The 20764-nt window shown below is 54.2% G+C and overlaps 2 protein-coding genes and 1 long non-coding RNA gene across 3 annotated transcripts in view; 2 read left to right on the top strand and 1 right to left on the bottom strand.

The window, feature by feature from the left end:
• Nucleotides 1–4153, bottom strand: part of Ajap1 (adherens junctions associated protein 1) — a 115720-nt gene extending 111567 nt beyond the window's left edge. Inside the window, exons 1-2 of the mRNA XM_005079262.4 lie at nucleotides 4092–4153; nucleotides 3047–3595 (exon numbers count right to left, since the gene is read on the bottom strand). Of these exons, the coding sequence (XP_005079319.1) occupies nucleotides 3047–3075 (29 nt within the window). The 5' untranslated portion in view covers nucleotides 3076–3595; nucleotides 4092–4153. The remainder of the gene's footprint in view (nucleotides 1–3046; nucleotides 3596–4091) is intronic.
• LOC121135760 (translation initiation factor IF-2-like) lies at nucleotides 3074–6447 on the top strand. The gene is made up of 3 exons (XM_040734903.1): nucleotides 3074–3223; nucleotides 3424–4192; nucleotides 5964–6447. Exons 1-3 carry the CDS (start codon nucleotides 3074–3076, stop codon nucleotides 6104–6106), a joined length of 1062 nt encoding a protein of 353 aa, XP_040590837.1. The 3' UTR covers nucleotides 6107–6447.
• A 5415-nt stretch (nucleotides 6448–11862) lies between these two features.
• LOC121135801 lies at nucleotides 11863–20423 on the top strand. The gene is made up of 3 exons (XR_005872919.1): nucleotides 11863–16115; nucleotides 17528–17647; nucleotides 18553–20423. It is a non-coding gene; the product is annotated as an uncharacterized LOC121135801 (long non-coding RNA).
• The last annotated feature ends 341 nt before the right edge of the window (nucleotides 20424–20764 follow it).

Below are 20764 nucleotides of genomic sequence, written 5' to 3'. Positions count from 1 at the left end.
GAGAGTGAGCCAGCATTCACCCTGTGCCCAGTGTTTGCGGACAAAGCATTGACTCCATCCACTAAAGCCTGGCTGCACAGCCCCAGCTGCTGGGGGACTTTGTGCTGGAGCTGGTGACAGCCAGCCCTGTGGATCCCTGCCGGGAAGCCCAGACACAACATAGCACACACTGGGAGGGTTTGAGGAAACTGTGAATTGTATCCTGAACATGTACCCGGGGCCTTCCTAGCAGAAGGAATGCCGAAAGCTCGGGGTTGGAAGACAGGACTGACTCTGAGGAACATGTTCAGGGTTGAGTCTATGGCTGGCTGTCTGCTCCTGAACACAACAACCCGGCAGACGTTATGGGTGCTCGCTCCCAGCTACTCCACACAACCCCATGAGGCCAGTCTCCTCACAACCCCATGAGGCCAGTCTCCTCACAACCCCATGAGGCCAGTCTCCTCACAACCCCATGAGGCCAGTCTCCTCACAACCCCATGAGGCCAGTCTCCTCACAACCCCATGAGGCCAGTCTCCTCAGGCCACAGATTCAGATGCAACCAGCCACCTGGGAGAGAACTTGGGCTGCTTACTGAGTAAGCACACTCTCTGAGATGCTCAGGGACCGGGCAGCCCAGCAAGCCCCAAGTCTCCTTCAAGGACTGCCTCTCTCAGGACCCAAGGAAATCCCGCTACAACTCCCACCAACAAGTACATTAAAAAAAAAAAGACATACACTCAGAAAAATCCAACTCCATCTGCTTCTGCCTCCTAAGGCATCAAGGCTCCGCGTACAGTTTGGCTTCATTGCAGAAGTAACCAACCCTGACTCTGGGTGGGAGCTAGGAAGGCCCTCCCTCGGTTTGCAGGGAGCCACCTTTCCCCAGGCAGAATCAATGCTGCCTTCTGCCACCTCAGCCTAACCAGGCTCCAAGCTCGGCAGCAAGATGTCCAGTGCTCACCCAGGAGCAGCTGGAACAGTTAGCAAGAGATGATGAAGGGCTGGGAAGCAAAAGTGCTGCTCTTGGGCTCAGGCTCCGGGTCCCCTGCCCAGAGGGAAACGAAATCACCTAGAGCCCCTGCCTCCAACACTCAGCTAGCTCTCCTTCTGGCAGCCCCCCTCTTCTTTGGGGGGGTTGCACACGAAGAAAACCTTGCATGCTTTATCTGGTAGGGAGGGACCCTTAAAGGTCAAACTCCAAAGTCATCAACAGAAGCATTTCTGAAAGCCTGGCATGATGGCTGTTGTCCTATGGTAACTGTTTAAGTGAATTTCGAGCCCCCCGAGGGAGGTTTCTTTGCTGGCGGTGGTGTTTTGTTTTGTTTTGTTTTGTTGTTTTGTTTTTCTTCTCTCCCTCTTAACAAAATGCACTAACCTATCACTCTATCAACTTGTGCAGGTAAAGCCACCACCAGCAAGCAAGTGACAGACTGCTGTTCCCGAAGCAGCTGGGAGCTCAAACTGCCTCTGAGCAGGGAGACACTCCGCTGGGTTGCTCTGGAAGCCCCTGGGATGTAGCTGAGCACCGAGACAGTCCAGACCAGAAGGGTGGTCTGGCAGGCAGGCAGGCAGACAGACAGATGGATGGACGGATGGACGGACAGACGGACAGAGGGGCACCCAGCTCAGGGTCATGCCAGAAGAGCTGTTCTTGTTTTCTTTGGTCCACACCCCAGAACTGCAGGAACCAAAACCTTATCTCACCACAGTCCACTGATGGACTGAGACCCAGCCAGAGTGCCCCCACACTCAGCCGCTCAGCCTGATGGTTAACCTCTTAAAGCCCAAGGCACCAACAAACTCAGCCACCAGGAGAAGGGATGCCAGTAATGACGTGAGGCAGTCCTCACTAGATGATGCCGACCAGCATCTATTCCTAGGCACCAAGTCCACTCGTAAATCAAGGACAGCTAGAACACACTCTCGCATGCCAGTCTCCTTCAGACTTCTCGAAATCAGGTCGCACACATGTTCCTCCCTCCTTTGGCCCCACTTTCTCCCCAGCTTCATGCTGGTGGGGGTTGCTGAGGCAGCCTGCTCCAGCAGCCACCGACCCCTTGTGTCCTCAACACGGGAGCGCAGTGCATCCCAGTGGACAAACACTAGAAGCGCAGGTAGCCTTTCTCTTGCTTCTGTCTGCGTTGTCTCAGCCTAAGTCCCACCCCCGACCCAGACGCACCAGCTCTGGCCAAAGACCCCTCACATGAGGGCAAGGGTAGCAGGCACTCGGCACTGCAAAAGGAGAAACTGCATCTTGGGGACCCCTTGGCCGCCCAGGACAGGATCCAGAGAAGCCAGAGCTACTCAGTGGGTGGGCAAAGTTTGAAGAGAAGGGTCTTTCTGGCCGGCCCCATAACCGCTCTGGGCTTGAGTTCCTGCTAGCCCTAACGTCCCAGACACAGACAAGCCCTGTGTGCCTGTGTGCCTGTGTGTCTGTGAAAGGCGTTTGGAGGGGTTCGCCTGTTATCGCTCCCCAGAATCCAAGCTCTCCAGACCCAGCTGTCCGCCAGCTGCGTGCGACCTTCTGCCCGGAGGTCACCCCCAAAGCAGCTGGATCAGCAGCTGGGCTCCTATTACACTCCTGTTCAGGCCCCCAGGGTCCTGAGGAACAGACAGAAGGGCTGACAGAGCAGCTGTGGGGTTCTGGGCTCCGACAACTCCGTGGCAAGGCTGGCTCGGGAACTGGGAGGGTTGATGGCTCTCCCAGGCGGCTCCAGCGTCAGCCCGGGCCCCCTAGTCCGCCGCGCCCAATGGCCCGCAACTCGTGCCGGGCTCCCGAGAGGAGGCGCGCCGGGGCCACGGGCCAGGACACTGCGCTGCTGCTGGCTTCCAGAGCCGCGGGCGCGCCTAGCTTCCAGGTCACTGGGGCAAGCGACCCCAGACTCGCGGAGCTCCCTGCCGGAACCAGCTGCAGGCGGCAGCGCTGCACGGCTTCGGGTGCACCACGCGGGCCGCCTCAGGAAGGCGAGAAGCGATGCCTTCGTTTGCAACAGTGAGCAGCAGCCCAGCCCAGCTCAGCACCCACGCACCCCCACGCACCCTGCCTTCTGGTGGGTCGCTCACCTGAGTCCTAAAAGCTGTTGGATCCACATGGTCACGTTTCGGGGAGCCGAGCCTCAGACCTTGCTTGCCCCGGCCATCTGCGCGGCACCCGCGCCCGCTCGCTCCCGTCCCGTGGCGCCGCTCTCCGGCTTCGGGCCGCCGCCGCCCGCCGCCCGCCGGCCGCGGGGCGCACAGCGAGTCAGAGCGCGGCCGCGCGGGGCTCCATGCCGGCCGGCGCGCCGCCGCCTAGGGGGAGCATGGCTCAGGCGGGCCGGCCCGCGGGGGCGCACATTTTCCCGCCGGGGGTCGGGGCTCAGGGCCCCCTCCGCAGGTCACACGGGGCTGCCAGCGGCGAGGTGGGCGCTCTCCGGAGCTGTCACCGGCCGTGAGGGTCCGAGGAGCGCGACTTCGTCCTCCGGGGCGACGGGCAGAGAAGCCGGATACGCGGCGCACCGAGCAAAGACCTTCGAGGCTGTGATCGGCTTAGCCGGGGGCTTCAGAGGATCGCCCCTCTGGCCCACGCGGGTCGCCTTCACGCACCGCCGGATCGGGAGGGTTCCGTCCCGGGTTCTGCCACGGATCAAGTTGCCGGAGAGCTCCGTCTGAGCGCTCGCTCTGCAGACGGCCGCGGCCGGGAGGCTGGCAGGAGGCGGGCAGGGGAGGCGCGGGGCGAGGGCGCGTGGAGCGCGGGGCGTGGGGACGCGCGGCGGCGGCGCCGCGCGGAGGAGGCGCGCGGGGATCCCGGGCCCCGCCGCCCGCGCCCACCGCGCCCTCCGCAGAGCCGCCCGCGCCGCTTGGCCGCCTCCCTCTGCGCGTCTGCCTCCGGGCGCTTGCCCCCGCCTCCGCGAGCGGGTCCCAACTCCTCCCGCCTGGCCCAGCTCACGTCACCCTCCTTCCCCGCCCCTCAACCTGGAATTGGAGCCCCTAACCGGGTCGGCCGGCTAGGTTCGCCAGCCCACCTCGCTGGAGCTGGACTGGCGACCTGGGCTCTGAGTGGCCTGGGCGGCGCCGGTGACAGGATTCTGGCCCGCCCCTTCCCCATCCCTAGCTGCGTCCCGGTCTCCACCTTGGGAAGGCTCGAAAGAGGCCGCAGGCTCCGATTGGACCGCCGGGCGCCGCCGGATGGTGTTGCCACGGTAACCGAACGGCATGCGAAGCAGTTAAGAGGTTCGGACCCGGTTCTAAGTACGCCCAGTGGACGCGGAGGGCTGATTTGGGGAGGGGACGTTCTCTTGGGGCTCAGGGAGCTAGGGCTGCACGAAAAGTTTCCTCCCGCGGAGCTACAAGGCGCTGGTGACGCGAGAGGCTGTAGGAGGCTGCGGAGGGTCCTCTGCTGGGGAGTCCTCCCCACTGCCTGGGCCTGGCCTCCGTCCAGACAGATGAAGTTTCAGCGTTCGGTTAGAGCGTGTTTCTGCCCGGTTATTTAGTCTCCAGCCCAGTGTCCTTCTCCCTCCTAGTTTTATGGCAACTGCAGCCTTTTCGGAGCCAGAGAGTTAGGAACCTGGGTTTCCCAGACTCTCAGAAATCTCGTCCACTCACCGACCCAGCACTTGGGTGCCCTACCTGGTTAGTTGTATCTGCATGGCCGATTAGTGAAAGACAGGAACGCTGGGGTCCCCTTTCTCTGATAGAAGTGACACAGAGGCAGAGACTTCCATGGAGGGCAGAGCTGCTGGGTCCCTGAGGAACTGTTAGGGGCAAAACCCAACTCAGAACTCCACACAGGGGCAGGGGTGGAGAAGTGCAAAGTCGAGGCCTTAGAAATTAGCTGCAGCCAGCGGCCTTCCTGCGTGAACACGAGAGCCAAAACTAGGAGGGCAAAGAGAGGCTAGCCCGGACTTCACAGAGTGCTGTTTTCGGTGGCTTCAGCTCAGCAGTTGACCCCCTGGGAGAGGATGAGGCCTCCCTAGGAGGGTTCCTGGTGGAGGAGGAGGAGCCAGCAATGAGCTCCAGGCAGGCCCTTCCCCCAACCTCCAGCCCAAGGTTTTTGGCAGCCCAAGATCTCCACCCCCACCCCCACCCCACCAAGCTGGACAGGACAGGGGTAGTTGTTTTCCTGCCAGAGACCTAAAGAAAGAACCTGGACATGGGTATGGGGTGCCACTGTCTTGGGGTCCTGGGTGTATTATGCAACCTCTGGGACTCTCGGACATCTCCTCTACAAGACCGGCTTCCTGTGGCTTCCCTCTGGAGGTTTTAATTAGAACTAAATGAGTTGGCCGGCCACACGTGCAACTGTTACTAGCTCTGTGCCAGTCTGTGGTCCAGAGACATCCAGGTGACTCAGCACTTCAATCGTCTGGCGCTTCTGGGTCATTTTCCCTCGGAGCCCTGGTCCTGAAGGGTTGCGGGGAGATGATCTTACAAAGCCAGGAGGCAGGGAGGTCCTAGCAGAACAAGCCAGACCCAGTCACCAACCGGGAAGGAGATGCCAGCACTGCTGCCACCTAGCGGGAAAATCTGGAGCGCTGCAAGGGAGGACCTTCCAGCAGCCTGAGGAGTCCTTCCGGTGGCATCTTAACAGCCTGGGCAGCCAGGTGGCTGGGTGGGGGGGGGGGGTGGAGTTCTGACCTAGTTTCTTCTCCAGACCCTCCCCAGCCTTACAAGATCCACTGCCCTCTTAGAATGTGGTACGTGCGCATCCCCATTAGCATATGATGTTACCGAAATGTATTCTTAATGATTAATGAGTCAGGGTTGGAAATGCAGCTAGATGGGGAGCCTGTGCTTAGCCTGGGTGAGACCCCAGGTTCAGTCCCCAGCATTTGCACAGAAACAGATTAGTGAACCCAGTGTGGGACTTAAAAGTGTGCGTTCTTGCTGACACATTAAATAAGCAGCTAGCAAATGCCAATGAAGCTGACAGCCAGACGCACTCTGAGACTCTTGCCACTTCAGTTGTCTACAAAATGCCCGTGGCTTCTGTTTGATGTCACAGGTACCACTCAGCCTTCAGTCTGCCACCTACGGTTACGACTCAAGGAAATGCTCAACTTCGAGTTAACGAAGCCAAGATCACATTCCCTTGCCCGTGTTGCAAGACCTGATGGATACTATCCTGACGGGGAGGGGCTGGACTAAAAAAAAAAATGGCTAGAGGCATTACCTCCAAGCAAGGATGGGTCCATTAAATGGCAGAATTCTCCAGAATAAAAAAAAAATGGGCAGACCACAGTAACACAAATGGGGCCTCTCCACGTAGGCAGGGGAGGAAACCCTCAGCCCCCCATTAGGACTTGATATAACCTTTCAGAACCTGGGATCTGGTCATGCAACTTCCGTTTTCCCTAGAGTAACTCATATCTAAGCCCCAACAAGGCAAGCCCTTGTGTGTTATTTCTTTGTTTTTCTTTATCTCTTGATTAAAAAAAAAAAACCTTGATTATTTTACAAATGTTAAAAAAAACAAGACTTCCATCTCACCATGGGTGTGGCCTGTTCCCTGGAATGCAAGACCCTCCTGTAGCTAGCAGGTTTACTTTTCTCCCCTTAAGAGCAGGCTGGGGCGGGGGAGAGGGAGGGGATGTGTCACTCCACCTAATACACAGGCACATACACACACACACACACACACACACCACACACACACACACACACACGTATGCACGCACATGCACATACATGAATGCAAACAAGTGTGCGCTGGCATACAGATACACAGACACATGTGCCCGTATTCGCACACCCAGATGCTGATGGGCAAACATAGACAACACACATCCACACATATGCACACACCTGCCAGTCTCCGTGTACACAGGCAGGACCCCTATTGGGGCTCTCTGTGCAAAGTACAGATCCTCCCTATGACAGGTCCTCCCTATGACAGATCCTCCCTATGACAGGTCCTCCCTATGACAGATCCTCCCTATGACAGGTCCTCCCTATGACAGGTCCTCCCTATGACAGGTCCTCCCTATGACAGGTCCTCCCTATGACAGGTCCTCCCTATGACAGGTCCTCCCTATGACAGATCCTCCCTATAACAGGTCCTCCCTATGACAGATCCTCCCTATAACAGGTCCTCCCTATGACAGATCCTCCCTATAACAGGTCCTCCCTATGACAGATCCTCCCTATGACAGGTCCTCCCTATGACAGATCCTCCCTATGACAGGTCCTCCCTATGACAGGTCCTCCCTATGACAGGTCCTCCCTATGACAGGTCCTCCCTATGACAGGTCCTCCCTATGACAGGTCCTCCCTATGACAGATCCTCCCTATGACAGGTCCTCCCTATGACAGATCCTCCCTATAACAGGTCCTCCCTATGCTTCTGGCTGCTTCTCTTCTGCCTGGCAGACATCCCTGCCTGGAACTGCCAAGCGTCACTACAGGCTGCTCTCCTCACCTCTCCCTTCCCCGGTTTCTCAACAAAGGAGCTGCAGCCCCGCGGGAGGTCCTCCTTGAAGCTCTCAGAGGCCATTTACCTAATGGCCTTCCCAGACTTGACTATTTTTAAAACCCATCCAAAGCCAAATTGAGCTGCCATTGTTCATTTTTCTCCCAAGGAGGTAAATGTGTCTTAAGCATGACATCTGATTAAGTAGCTAAGTTTGGGGTTTTAAATGGAAGGGAAATGCTGATTAAAATCATTTTTAAGTTTCTTCAAAGTGTTCACACAGGTGTCTTCCCCCCAACCTCCCCTGCCTTGTTGGCTCCCCCAAAAATCACCTTGCCTTCTCTGGGGCCTTGGAATCACTCCTGCCATCCCAGCTGTCTCCAAGTGAGGCTGCTTGATGCTGATCCTGTCAGAGGAGGGAGCCAGGATGACAGACACTCCCACCAGCAAAATGGCTCACAGGCCAAGCAGCTTGCAGCTCAGGGCCAGCAGAGGAAAGGCCAAGGTCCTCCTGCCCTGTCTGACACAATGGTCTGTGTGCAGAGATGGAGAGAGGTGCTCACTTGACCTGAGCCCAGCAGAAGATGGAGCGCACCCCCACCCCTACAATGCCCTGAGTCCTTCTGCAGGAGGAAAGAGAGCTACCCAGTCTGTCCTGACTGGAATATGCCCCTTGTTGGACAGCTTCCCGGCGTCTCTGGGCGACAGCTTTGCCTTTCCTATTCGGGCGGGAAGGAATGATAGAGAAGAGGGTCCATCTGCCTTGCAAAGTGGCACAACCGGAGAGAATTTCCCTGGCACTACCAGGTTGGGAGGGGTAGGAGCCTGAAGCTGGAGAGAAGAAAGTGAGCAGTTCCTAGGTGGGCAGACGCAGGCTGGGGAACCCCATCTGGGGAGCTGGGGAAGTCCCTTGGGGGAAGGTACTCCAGCACCCAGCTAATCCTTGCTTTTCCCAACTGTCATGAGTCCCTAAATCTAAGGTTTCTGTCCCTGGATGCAGTTCTGTCTGGTCTACCAAACTTCCGGGTGTCTCCCGGCATCGTTATAAAGCAGGACGGAATGGAAGCAGGCGTCTCTTGCTGCAGACCAGCCAGGAGGGAGACAGCCATAGTGGGGAGAAGCACCAAAAAAATAATTAGGATGCAGAGACCATCTGACATAGGAACTAGAGGAACAGTCTCTCCTTCCCCGAGTTCCCAGAATGCTGTGAGTCTTATACAGGGTTCTGGAAGGGATGTGGGCCTTCGCCAGGTTCTCAGGATGGACATTAACCAAGCCACTAAGATGGCAAGGGACAGGCAACCTAGCATCTGAGGAACGAGACACTTGACTACACTTAAAGAGAGCATAAGGACTTTGGCAGGAGAGATTCTGTGTGGCCCAGTGTCTCCTCCACAGCATGCACACTAACTGGGGAGGGGAGGGTGTCCTCAAGGGATGTGTGGAGCCTGAGATGTGGAGACAAGACCTTTGGGTAAGACTCTCTGGGAACAAACACGGCCCAGTCAGAGGAGCTCCTCAAATGCCAAGGCACGGGGTGACAATCAGATGTGGCTGCAGCCCATAAGGCTCTAAGACTTGTGGCTCCCAGCAGAAGCAGCAGAGTGTGGCCCCAGCTTTGAGTATGCCCTACACACCACACCAGGCAGCTCAGACTGAATTTCCTATCAAAAAAAAAAAAACAGCATTCAGCACCAGCATCAGCCAGGTGTAAATTTCTGCTTGTGGTGGTGGGTGTCAATGTCCCAACACAGCCCTGCTCCAATGCCGTGTTCATCTAAGACCTGACCTGGGAGCTGCTCTTCATGGAGCGTCTCAGGCCACAAAGAAAACGGTGAGGGACATCAACAGAGCCCAACGACGGTCCTACAGGGTCTCCTGGGGATGTATAAGATCACTTCCGTTCACATTTCATCGGCTGAGGCAAATCGCATGGCCAAGCTGGTGCCACCAGGGTGCTGATATGCCAGCAGGGTACTAGAGCATGGACCTCACAACAGGTAAGCCAGAAAGTCTTCAGACGGACATCCAACACTTCCACACTCTCCACTGCCAACACTTCCAGAAGAGAATTTGCAATCTTCTCAGCCTCTGAATCCAGCCCCTGAACTCAACAGATTGTGAGAAGGAAGACAGATGTTTCTTGTAGGTGTGCCCAGCCTCTCCCTCTCCAGCTGTGGCCACAGAGCCTTGCATCTCAACACCAGGACCGTTTGGAGCCACCTTAGCACCTGCCCCAGGTGCAAGTCCCTGGCTGCATCACTGGCATACAGAGCCAGCTGCTAATCTGTGGGTTGAGTGGCTCGTATCTGACCCCCCAGGTGACCAGAAGATGCGTCTTTGGAGAGAGCATTGTGATCACTCAATAGAAATCAACATCTTCACCACCACCGTCATCACCTTCAAGTCCATCATTGCCATCACCATCGTCACGATGGTTTCCTCCATCACCACCGCTACCACCATAACCTTGAATGCCGCCATCATCATCACCCTCCTCGCTGGCGTCAGTATTATTGTTACATCATCACAACCGTTGCCATCATCACTATCACGACACTCATCAGGCCCAATACCATCTCCACGATCACCATCGCCATCGCCGTCTCCAGCGTTTCCATCAACATTAGAACCACCGTCTTCATTACTGTCACCACGGACGCTGCCATCACCTCTGCCACAATCATCTCTGTACCCGTCATCACCGGCCCCGTCGCCACCACCATTATCATCACCATCGATTTTTGCTGTTATTTGTTTGGTGCTCAGGCCATGCCAAGAGCTGTTCTCAGCACATCCAAGAGCAGCCAACCCTGCTGCGGCCCCCTTTCTTGACCAGTAATTGTCAGAGTCTGCCTTCCCACGCGGTGCCTCAAGTGGCATCTGGGCCGTTCTCTGCCAATCTAGGAAGCAATTCGGCAGAAAAGCTGCTTCCTTCAGCACCGCCTTTTCAGAGTCTCTGCTCTCTGATGTGGAGCAGTTTCCGGAGCGTGCTTGAAGGGGGGGGCAATCTGTCACTTTACAGGCAGCCCTGTGAAGGACAAACACCCAGGAAGTTTACCCCAGTGAGTCTAAAGTTCACCTAAGTTTATCAGCTCAATTCGTCAGAGAGGAGAGGCCTTATACACTTACAGTCTCAACCTCACCACAGTTCAAGGGATGGCCAGCCTAATTATCCAAACACGAATCATCAGGCCCACCCCGGAGGCCAAGGCCACAGAGTCAGATGGCCACTCACTTGTTCCCAAACTGACTGCTCCAGGCATCTGGCCAAGGATCTGTCACAGGCAGTGTTGAAAAGCTTAGGGCTGAGATTGAAGGTTGTACCCCAACGTTGAGCATGGGTGGATGATCACATGGGTCTCTTTCTGGTGTCAGTGTGCACGGAACAGCACCTGGGATCCAGGTCTGAGGTCTGAGACTGCCCTGTGGAGGACGGTGCACGGGGCAGGCTGGCCCTGCCCTACTCCACTCCCCACTCTGACTGTGCCATAAGGCAAAACTGCTTCACTCTCTTCCCGCTATGGCCGGGAGCGCTGTGTTGTTTTCTTACATGTGGTACCGCCATCCCTGCAAAAACACAGGCCCATGCTTCAGTCATGGTGCTGGGCTCCTATGGAAGCCATATGTTTGTGCCTTGGTGGCGCATGGTTGTGCATCTTGAGTAAGTAAAGGCCGAGCTGAGCTGCCGGCTGACCATTCTCCTCTTCTTCCTCAGTAGCAAAACTATCTATGGTGGTGGCGGACAGGTGGAGACAGATGAGTGTGCCCAGCTGAACGTTTCTGTCTTCAAGCCTTCCCTATGCCTCATCTGCCTTGTATGAAATTCTGGCTGGTGCAATGTAAGTAGAAGTCACATGACATGATTTCTGGTAGAGCCCATGGGTCCTGCTTGGAATGCAAGTGGAATCCAGAAGACATCCCAACCCCTTTGTCACCATGAGTCATTATCGAGTCTGTGTATGCCCAGGCCGCCGGAGCTGAAAGAGACATCATCTGGGAGCCAAGGCATCACGGACTTATGCATGGGTCCTGACAGGACAGGGGGAAACAAATGTTTCCTGAGTTCAGCCTCAGTTGATTCTGTCTTCTGCGGCATTTGGTCTAATGCAACGCAAACATGCTAGGGGGTGACCGGGTGCTTCCCTGCAAGGGCTAAGGAGCAGACTCAGACCTTCATGCCTCAAGGTTCCAAACCCTCCTGGTAGGAAACTCACATACCCTCTACACTCATTTGCTCATTTTAACTGGTGAGTGTGTGTGTGTGTGTGTGTGTGTGTGTGTGTGTGTGCCTGTGCACTATTTGTATGCCAGGTAAGAAAGGAAGTCAAGCCGGGCAGTGGTGGTGCACGCCTTTAATCCCAGCACTTGGGAGGCAGAGGCAGGCAGATCTCTGTGAGTTCGAGGCCAGGCTGGACCGACAGCCTCCAAAACAATACAGAGAAACCCTGTCTCAAAAAAAAAAAAGAAAGAAAGAAAAGAAAAGAAAGGAAGTCAAAAGAGGGCATTTGGTTCCCTAGGACTAGAGTTACTACACAGATGCTTATGAGCTGCTGTGGGTGCTGGTAATCAGATCCTCTGGAAAAACAGCCAGTGCTCTTAGCAACTGGCCATCTCTGAAATAAAAAAACACAGGGAACAATGTGGTATTGGCGGCATAAAGGGGATGACCTCAAGCTGAGCTGTGTCACACACATGCATGCACACACACACACACACACACACACACACACGCATGCACGCACATATGCACTACTGGGAATTGAGCCCTGGGGCTCACACATGCTTCTTAAGCACAAGCACTCTACCACTGTCTTATTATATTTTGAGATAATCTCGGTAAGTTGTCCAGCCTGGCTTTGAACTTGTGATCCTCCTGTCTGAGCCTCCTGAGTGGGCTGCAACAACAGGTGTGTGCTACCTGGCCAGGCCCACGAAGAATTTTCCCATAGTATCCACTTCCTGCATGATCTACTTCCTGTGTGATCTAGGCCCTTTCCCCAGACCTTCCTGTCACATTTCCGGCTTTGATGCAGACATCATAACAGGGGTAGCGAGATCCTCAAATTCCTTGCTCCTTTGCTCCCACATTTCTGGGAATTTCACCAAGCAGAGAGATTAAATGCTAGGTCTCTGGGGACTGTGACATAGCACCAGGCAGATGCCTGAAGTTGGAGGGGCTGCTTTGTTACAGGGCTGTCAGGAGTAACGGAGAAGGCCACGGGGAGCTGTGAGCACGGAGCAGGTGTTTGCAGAGCTGAATCAGGCCACAGTTTCCCGGATGAACTTGCAGAGTCTCCTTATTCCAAGCTATATAAAGCAACAGCAACAATCAGGACACGCTCGAAGGAGGAGGAGAAACATCAGGAGGGCATCCCACCCCCGCCCCCACCATGCCCCTCTGCCAGGCAGCAGAGGCGGGAGGAGGGTCCAGCAGGGATGCTGGAGCTAAGCAGGAGGTCAGCTCACGAGGAAAATCACCCTGCGCTGTCCTCTTAGGATAAAACAAACAACTTCAAGGCTTATCGAGAAAATCCCCAGATGTGATCTCCAGCCAGCTGCATGGCCCTGCTGAGTGCCATCCTCAACATTCTTGGGACAGAAGGACACGACAGGGCATTGAAGTGATGCTGTTCATAGGTGCCAAGAAGTGATCCACTCTAGGAGCCCTTCAGGACCCACAGGCGCCCTAGCTCCTCGCAGGAAATGGCGTGACCCGGGCACGTTCCTGGAGCATGCCTTCTTCCTCTGGTGACTCGAGACTCCTACTACAGTTCAGACTGGTGCCATGCTACATCTTCTTAGGACTAATGGCAAATATGTCCACACGTGGATATTCACATTGTTTTCAAGTATTTTCAGCCTGTAGATGTCCCGAATGCAAGCGTGTGGAATCCTCAGACTCGGAGGGCCAAGCAGAGGTGCCCCGTGGGCACCTCTCCCTCATCATATGGGACACTCTTGGATAACTGCCATCATTAGCACAGGCCAGTGGCAGAGAAGCAGATGCGTGGATGCCAACTGACCTGCTAATGTGCGCCTCTTGTCACAAGGGTCTCTGGTGGCTGTCCGCATGTGCAGGTGGAATATAGCAATACTGATCAGAATCCACCATCCAACTGTCCCCCTGAAGACTTCCCCAAGTTCATTTCCAACTTTCTTCTATGCCTTCCAGCCCACATCACGCGCTAGGTTCCCCTGTGTTCTCGGAGGGCTGGAAACCCACACAGCACAACCCCTAGCCCTCCCCAGCCACTGGCACAAAATGCATCTCTAGATCACTGGGGAGTTCTGGGATCTCAATGACAGCACGGGACGGCACAGGTCCCTATGCCACGTCTCTGGGAGCAGCGACTCCTCCAACAAGAATTTGTGGAAGACCAGGATTGTATAAGGGTCTACCCTGGGCTTCCCAGGATCAGGAGAGCCTGCATCTTCAAGAAAATTGGTAGAAGAGGCTAGGGAATTGGCTCAGGGTCTTTTGCTAACCTGTTCCTAAGGAAAAGACTATGTGTTTAGGTTCCGCAGTGCTCATGGGCATGTGGCCAGGCCCAAGTGAGACCTATCCCTAGCCAAACCTGCAGTTCTTACCAGGCCTGAAGAAGTCCCTGTGCAGGAAGCAAAGACATGGTACAGTCACTGTCTGTCCCCCACGTCCCAGTCCTGGCTTGGTGTTGTCTGCTTCTGGAGAGATGGGGGGCTCCATTATGAGTGTACAGCCAGAGCACACTAAAATCAGCCCTCCCTAACTCTGGAGTGAAGCTGTTGCTTGGAGAGTGGTCCTGATTACTGGGCCATTATTCCCACAGGGCTGGTCACCCAGCACTGGCCCTTTCATCTGGATTTCAAAGCAGGCCAGCCATGCTGTAATGGGACAGTAACTCACTTGAGGCCCAAGAAGGAGCCTTTGAAAGTGAGCTCTCTCGAATTCCCTTCTGCCAGCATGGCTAACAGGGGAAGACTGGCTTCAAGATAGACTCAGTCAAGGGAGAGAGATGCAGCAGTCAAAGCCAGGTCCCCCTGCCCCTGACACTGCAGAGGACAAGGCCTTGGGTGGCTGTGGCTGGCTCTCCTCTCATGTCTACCTCAAGGACAGTGGAGTCTATCGCAGACCCCAGGAAGCTGGGGCTCAGTTGTAACCAAGCTATAATATGGCAGAGGCCCAAGTCCTGCCACATCCCTGGAAATGCTGGCTGTGTGTCCCTAGAAAAGTCACTTAAACCCTACTGGGCTTTAGTTGCCCCTTCCGTACAATGGAGTCAACAACAGTTTGTAGCCCTCTGTGTCCCTATTATATGAATTATTGGAGGTCCAGCCTAGACCTGGTGCATACCAGCGCTCTGCAAATTATGTCGACGGGGACAAGGGCATGCTGAGGTCACGCCCTGGCTGAAAGCTGGATACAGAATGATGCAGAGCCGGAGGCTCATGGGGCCAGGCTCTCCCGTCTCCTCTTGGCTGCCTCTGGTCCTGCACTCTGGCTGGGCTTAGCTGCCATTTGGCCCCCATCTTCGCTTGGCCCAAGCTCCCATGATCCAGGGACTTCAGAAAGTCCACTTCCTTATTCTCATGTCCCTTGACCACCAACTTGATTGGGTCGCTGGGACTCAGGCCAGTGTCGTCACACACATGCCCACCCCTCCCCGCTTGTGTTCTCTGTGTCCTTGCCACTACCTCAGTCCGTGGCAGAAGTCTCCTCTGTCACATCCTCCTTCCCTCCGCCTGGATCTTCCGCAGAATGCTCGTCCTTCTCCAGGGAGGAACCTTGATCTGGCCACTCTGCTGATGCCCAGTCTCCCCCTGAGAAACCCTTCTCTGCAGAGCTCTAGGTCCAAGAAGTGGTCATCTGTGGACACAACAATGACTGTGCCCCTTGGAGACACTCCCTTTCGTGGGGGCTTTGAGGAAAAGAGGAGATGGTTGGTTGGTGGAGCCACAACCTGACTCCTGCAGGGGCTGGGAAAACATCCACCACCAAAGGCAGAGAGGAACAGACACAGCTCAGGCCTCTGTCCTGCAAGAGTCACCAGGTGACCTCGCTGATCTGATGTGAGTGCGTACCTCCCTTTGGTGGTGTTGAGTATGGTAAGAGCAAGTTCATTCTGGAAATATTTTGCACATGAACTCCAAGAGGCCTCGGGAAATTTGGGAATAGCCAGACTGGGAGGAGGTTGGGGCAGGCCGGCATGCTGTTGCAGGCCACCAAGATCAAATGGTAAAGGGGTCTTGTCCTTCATGCTACAAGGCTCCTAGTTGGCATGGCAATTGTTGTATCTTAATAAAAACCATTGAACATCGGCTTGGGGAGGGGGCTCTGCCTAGTTGTACAGAAACAGACAGAATAACAGTGTGTGTTCTAGAAGATTCACAGACCAGGATTGGCAGACCGTCTAGAAACTACCTAACTCTGCAGCCCATCTACAGGTCAGAGAGTCCTAGGTGGAGACACCAAGGCACAGAGAAGCAGGTCACAGAGCATCTTAAGTCTGACACCACTGAGTGGCCAGAACCCAGCCCCACAAATCTGCGTCTGGATCATCCCAGCAAACAAACCCAAAGCACTCATTAAACAGGACAATGGCCGTCTCCACGCCAAGCATTGGGCCATCAGACCAAGAACTTGGTAAATCTCATCTGGTGCTGCCAAGCCCTTTGGCTGCTTGGGGTCTGCAAACAGGAGATGATCTGCCTCCTGGGACTTAGCTTTCTCCTGTCTTGGATGCTGAGGTCCACATCCGTGGCCATGCAGTAAGTCTGACTGGGCAAGACAAGGCCCTTATAGGCAGATAGGGTCCCCACACGGCTCCGCCTCTCTTGAGGTCAGATTTTCAGTGGCAGATCTCGGGTCCCTGAATAGCACAAAGAGGGGACTGTGCCGCCTGGGGCTCTGCAGACCCATGAAAACAGATTAAAAAGTGAAGTGCAGTAGCTCAGGAGCTCTGACTCATGCCCAGCAGAGTAAAGCCGCCTTCCAGGAAAGGGGAGAATGGGGGACACAGAGATGGAGATCTGGGGGAAGGACTGGTCTTGGGACTCAGCCTTGGTGGAGAAGTACAAAAGCTACTTGTCTTGGGCAAGACCTTGTCTACTAATGTCCTTGCTCAGGGTCACACGAGGGTGATAAGCAGGAAGTAGCACTCCCACCCCTACTGAGATGGGGCTAAGAGCGTTGTGTGGAAGCCCATTGAATTGAGGAGTAGGGGAACACATGTCTGCCCGGCCTCCCTACTGCGAGGCAGCCATGAGATAGGCTGGGGCACCCCAAATCCCAGCCAGTGGCTCCCACTGGGCCCGTGGGTCTTTGTATTGCTCTCTGTGGGTCACACATTTCTGGCTAGAATGGTGTTGGGATGGGAGGATGGCTGGAGTGGAGCGTGGCTTAGTAGGACAGACCCTGGAGTGGAGTGTGGCTTAGTAGGGACAGACCCTGGAAAAGCAGCTCAGCGGTGGCAGGCTGATGTCCTAGGATCCTCTGTAGCAGGACATCCCTGAGACAGAATCACCATGACCGAACTCCAGTCTGCTCTAGAACCCTGTTCCCAGCCAGAGTCATGTATGTGCTTACTTCCTCGTCAGCGTGGAGGAGAGGGTCAATCTACCTTTGGCCCACGCACACTCTACCCCGTGGCTGGGAAATGGGGTGGGGGTGAGGTGGGGCTGGCACGGAACAATGGGAGTTGAAAGGAGACCCCCAGAAGGATGCAGTAGGAGCCAGGAGGATGGGCAGACGGCACAAGGCGCCAGGTCACAACCAAAGTGTCCATCGATACTCGTCGTCCTCCCGTCTCCTGACACCAGTCAGCTCTCGAAGATCCACCTGTGTGGTTCAACCGAGCTTATCCATCTGGGCTGAAAGCCATAGGTGTCATGAATTAGAGGTTTGGTCCCAGCCCGTGATGCGAAGGTGTTTGTCTTAATATAAAAAAAAAATTGTCTTAGATCATTAGGGGGAATGAGAGGAAGTGTGGGCCCCAGACCATCGGGTGAATAGCTGTGTTCTGCCGCGCACTCTCACTGTGATGGAGCGGGATAATGATTTAAACCTGCAAATCTGTGAGCCAACATGCTCTTCCTCCTTCTCTCCCTCCCTCTCTCTGTCTCTGTCTCTGTCTCTGTCTCTGTCTCTCTCTCTCTCTCTCACTCTCCCATGCCTTACCCAGGTGCCACAGCTGCCCAATACTACATGCAATGGAGTAACCCCGGGCCTTACCCAAGGAGAAGTCGGGCCCCACCCCAGCACCTGTGGACCTGCGGGGAGAGCTTTGTCATCCCAAGGGAAGGTAGGGGACACCCTATATGGACTTATGGTGGCCTGGCTGTGCCAGAGATACTGGGACTCTACAGGCCACCAACAGGCTAAGATCAGTCTTTGGTGTTGGGTTCATCTATCCATCCACCCATCCACCCGACCCACACACCCACCAATCTATCTAATCACTAGTCAGCTCATTCATCCCTCCATACCATATCTATCTCTCCACCCTCCCCATCCATGCCCTCACCATCCAACCCATACGGCCATCTGTCCATCCATTCACCCACCCACTATCCACCCATATTTCCAACCGTCTGTCCATTGTCTACCCACTTACCGGTCCATTCATCCAACCACCTTATATCCGTCCATCCACCCTCCCACCCATCGCCCATCCGTTCTTCCAGCCGCCAGCCACCAACCACCCAGCCAAATGTCACATACCTGGGATGGATCCTGAATTTAGCCGACCACCGAGGCCTGGGGTGTTTGTCTGGATAGGGATGGTCTGTACCAAGCTGACCCTCAGAGAGTGAATGAGGAAGCCGAGGGTAGGCCCACCAATCTCTGCAGAGGTCCCCCACCCATCCCATCCTTCCTCATCATCCTCTCCTATAATCGCCTATAGCTTTTGGATCCCAGCACCTACTACAAATCTAGTGAAAGACCAAAGGTGAGGGAATTTGGGGTTCTGGGCTTGCATTTGAGTTTAAAACTAAAAGCAGTTGTGTGAAGCCCAGCATCCCATACACAACCTTTGCAGTTCAGCCTCTGGATCTGGGAAGGTGTCATCCTGCCTGGAGGAAGGAGACCCCTTAACAACAGGCCTGTCAGTAACCCCAGGCCCAGCCCCCATCTTCAGAGCTATGCTGTGTTTAAGGTACTCTGCCGTGGACCATTGTGGTTCTGAGTTGTTTTTTTTTTCCAAAGGGGACAAACAAAGGGGACGAAGGAAATCAGTTGTGGTAGCTGGCTGTGATTACAGCAGTCTGTGCAGCCCAGAGAGACTGAAAATGCAAATGCTTCCTATGTGGGGAGCCAGGCAGGAGGCTCCTGTGTGGAAATCAAAGGGGCACAGGAGGAACTTTCCTGTGGAGACAGAGGATGAGGCCTCAGCTCCCGCTCCAGCTGGGTGGCAGATGGTGCGTATCGGGGCCCACTTCCCATCGCTCCACTTGCTGTCTTCTCTTCCCCTTCCTTCTTCCTCCTGCCCTTCCTCCTCCCGCCTGGAGTAAAAACACAATGGGGGTCTTCATCAGCTCGAAACACAACCCAGAAGTCTCACGTGGCCTGGAGGAACCACCCTAGGGAGACGGCTCTGACTTTGTCAGCTTCACTTGGGCTACGGAGGAACGCGGAGGTTCCAAGGCTGCCGACGTCCTTCAGCTCCGCTCATGACCGAATAGCACAGCTTTGAGCCTTTGGCTGGGCCAGTCTCAAGGGTCTTGAAAAGGACATCGCAAAGTCACCAGGTCCCAAGCACGGATACAACTGCCACCCTGTGTCACCCTCTGACACTTTCAGAAGACACAAGTGTCAAATGTCAACTAAGGTCTGTGTCATTCGAAACCGTGCCTCGGTTGGGACATTCCAACACTTAAGTCATTCATAGCTTGCAAAGCTTGCAAGTGTTTCTGGGTATGAAGTCATCAGCAACCAGGTTTCCTGATGAAGCTGAGGTCCAGTCTCCACAAAGCTCCGTCCACCATGGTGGACTCCCCGCTCAGAGATTGAGAGCCTACGAGTGTGGGAGCTGTTCAAGAGCTGCCGAGGGAGTTGCGCTGGGAGGCCTCTTACTGCCCCGAGCCTGCTTGTAAACAAATTGTCTCAATTTGAGTGGCATCAAATAACTCAATGAACCCAATGAATAGAACAGCAACAAGAAAGAACAGCTTTTAAAGCTCACAGACAAACACAATTATTAATGACAAAGCTTGCCAACCGGAAGACATCGGTCTGTCTTGATCCAAGCCAAGAAGGTACGAGACGCGTTCAACAGTGAGAGTCCTCAAACATGTTAAGACTTAATTGTGGAATTATATAACCACACTTCACAGGAGGCACCCTGCAATGAAGCCCCACTTTTAATTATTCCGGGACCAGAAGGGAACAGCATTAAAAGATCTGCAAGTCTGCTGTGTCTAAACTCTGAGAAACATCAAGAGAACACGGCGAAGCAACTCCACACAGACAGCTTACTCAGGGAGCTACCTCCCGTGAAGAGTTTGAGACTATGCATTCTTGTAAAGGTCTATGAGTGAAAGTAAGCTGCCAGCCTCAGCCACGGAAGGAATAGCTATGTGCTTTAGTATGAGAAAAAAATTCAGCAGTGAGCAGAATTTACTTTGAGCTTACCAGGTACCTGAGCACCCGTGGAGAGAAAATTGTCTCAATTAAAAATGTCACGGTCTAACAGAGAGGAGTCCCTGGAAGGTGTTGGCCATTTCAAATTTACTAACCTAAAAAGGGGAGAAACGCAACTTTTCAAAAGAACACAGCGATTTTATGAAGAAATAAATAATGTTAAGAGTCTGTTGGGGAAAATCCCTCCAGAAAAATTCCAATAGATTCTTTGATGTGTTAAAACTGAAAACCAGTCAAAATAAACAAATGATAAACAAATAAATAGGGGCTGGAGAGATGGCTCAGTGGTTAAAAGCACCTAACTACTCTTGCAGTTGACCCAAGTTCAGTTCCCAGCACCCAAGTGGTAGCGCATAAACATGTACAACTCTAGTTCCTGAGGATCCAGTGCCCTCTTGAGGCCTCTTTGGGCATTACACACAGGTGGTGTACATACATACACATATATATACATGCAAATACACACTCATACACACAAAGTACAAATTAAATCTTTTTAAATCTTCAAATTGTTATATAGTTACATACTTCTGTCCGTTAAATATTTGATCCGTAAATAGATTCTAGTGGTCAGCATTTTCTTTATTTTAATATATGGAAAACAGTTACATATTTATTTTATTTTATATGCTCCTTTAAGATTCACCCCTCAATTTGCATGACAGTTTGGAGAGTTGTTATTTTCACATGTTATTAACTCTGCACACACAGTGCTTCAGACATTATCCCTGTCTGGATGGCCCTGGCTTCTCAAGATGGGTGGAAGCCTGCCCTCGTG

The sequence above is a fragment of the Mesocricetus auratus genome, unplaced genomic scaffold (assembly GCF_017639785.1).
Source record: "Mesocricetus auratus isolate SY011 unplaced genomic scaffold, BCM_Maur_2.0 Super-Scaffold_100042, whole genome shotgun sequence".
Taxonomy (NCBI): Eukaryota; Metazoa; Chordata; class Mammalia; order Rodentia; family Cricetidae; genus Mesocricetus; species Mesocricetus auratus.
Note: the sequence above shows the minus strand (reverse complement) of the source record. Positions and strands in the feature narration are given on the sequence as shown.

Excerpts from the sequence above, each read along its gene's own strand:
- LOC121135760 (XM_040734903.1), top strand. The coding sequence starts at position 3,074 with ATGGTCACGTTTCGGGGAGCCGAGCCTCAGACCTTGCTTGCCCCGGCC. Across the intron at positions 3,224-3,423 it reads GGCCGCGGGGCGCACAGCGA|GAGCGCGACTTCGTCCTCCG; the intron begins GTCAGAGCGCGG and ends TGAGGGTCCGAG. Across the intron at positions 4,193-5,963 it reads GCATGCGAAGCAGTTAAGAG|GTACCACTCAGCCTTCAGTC; the intron begins GTTCGGACCCGG and ends TTGATGTCACAG.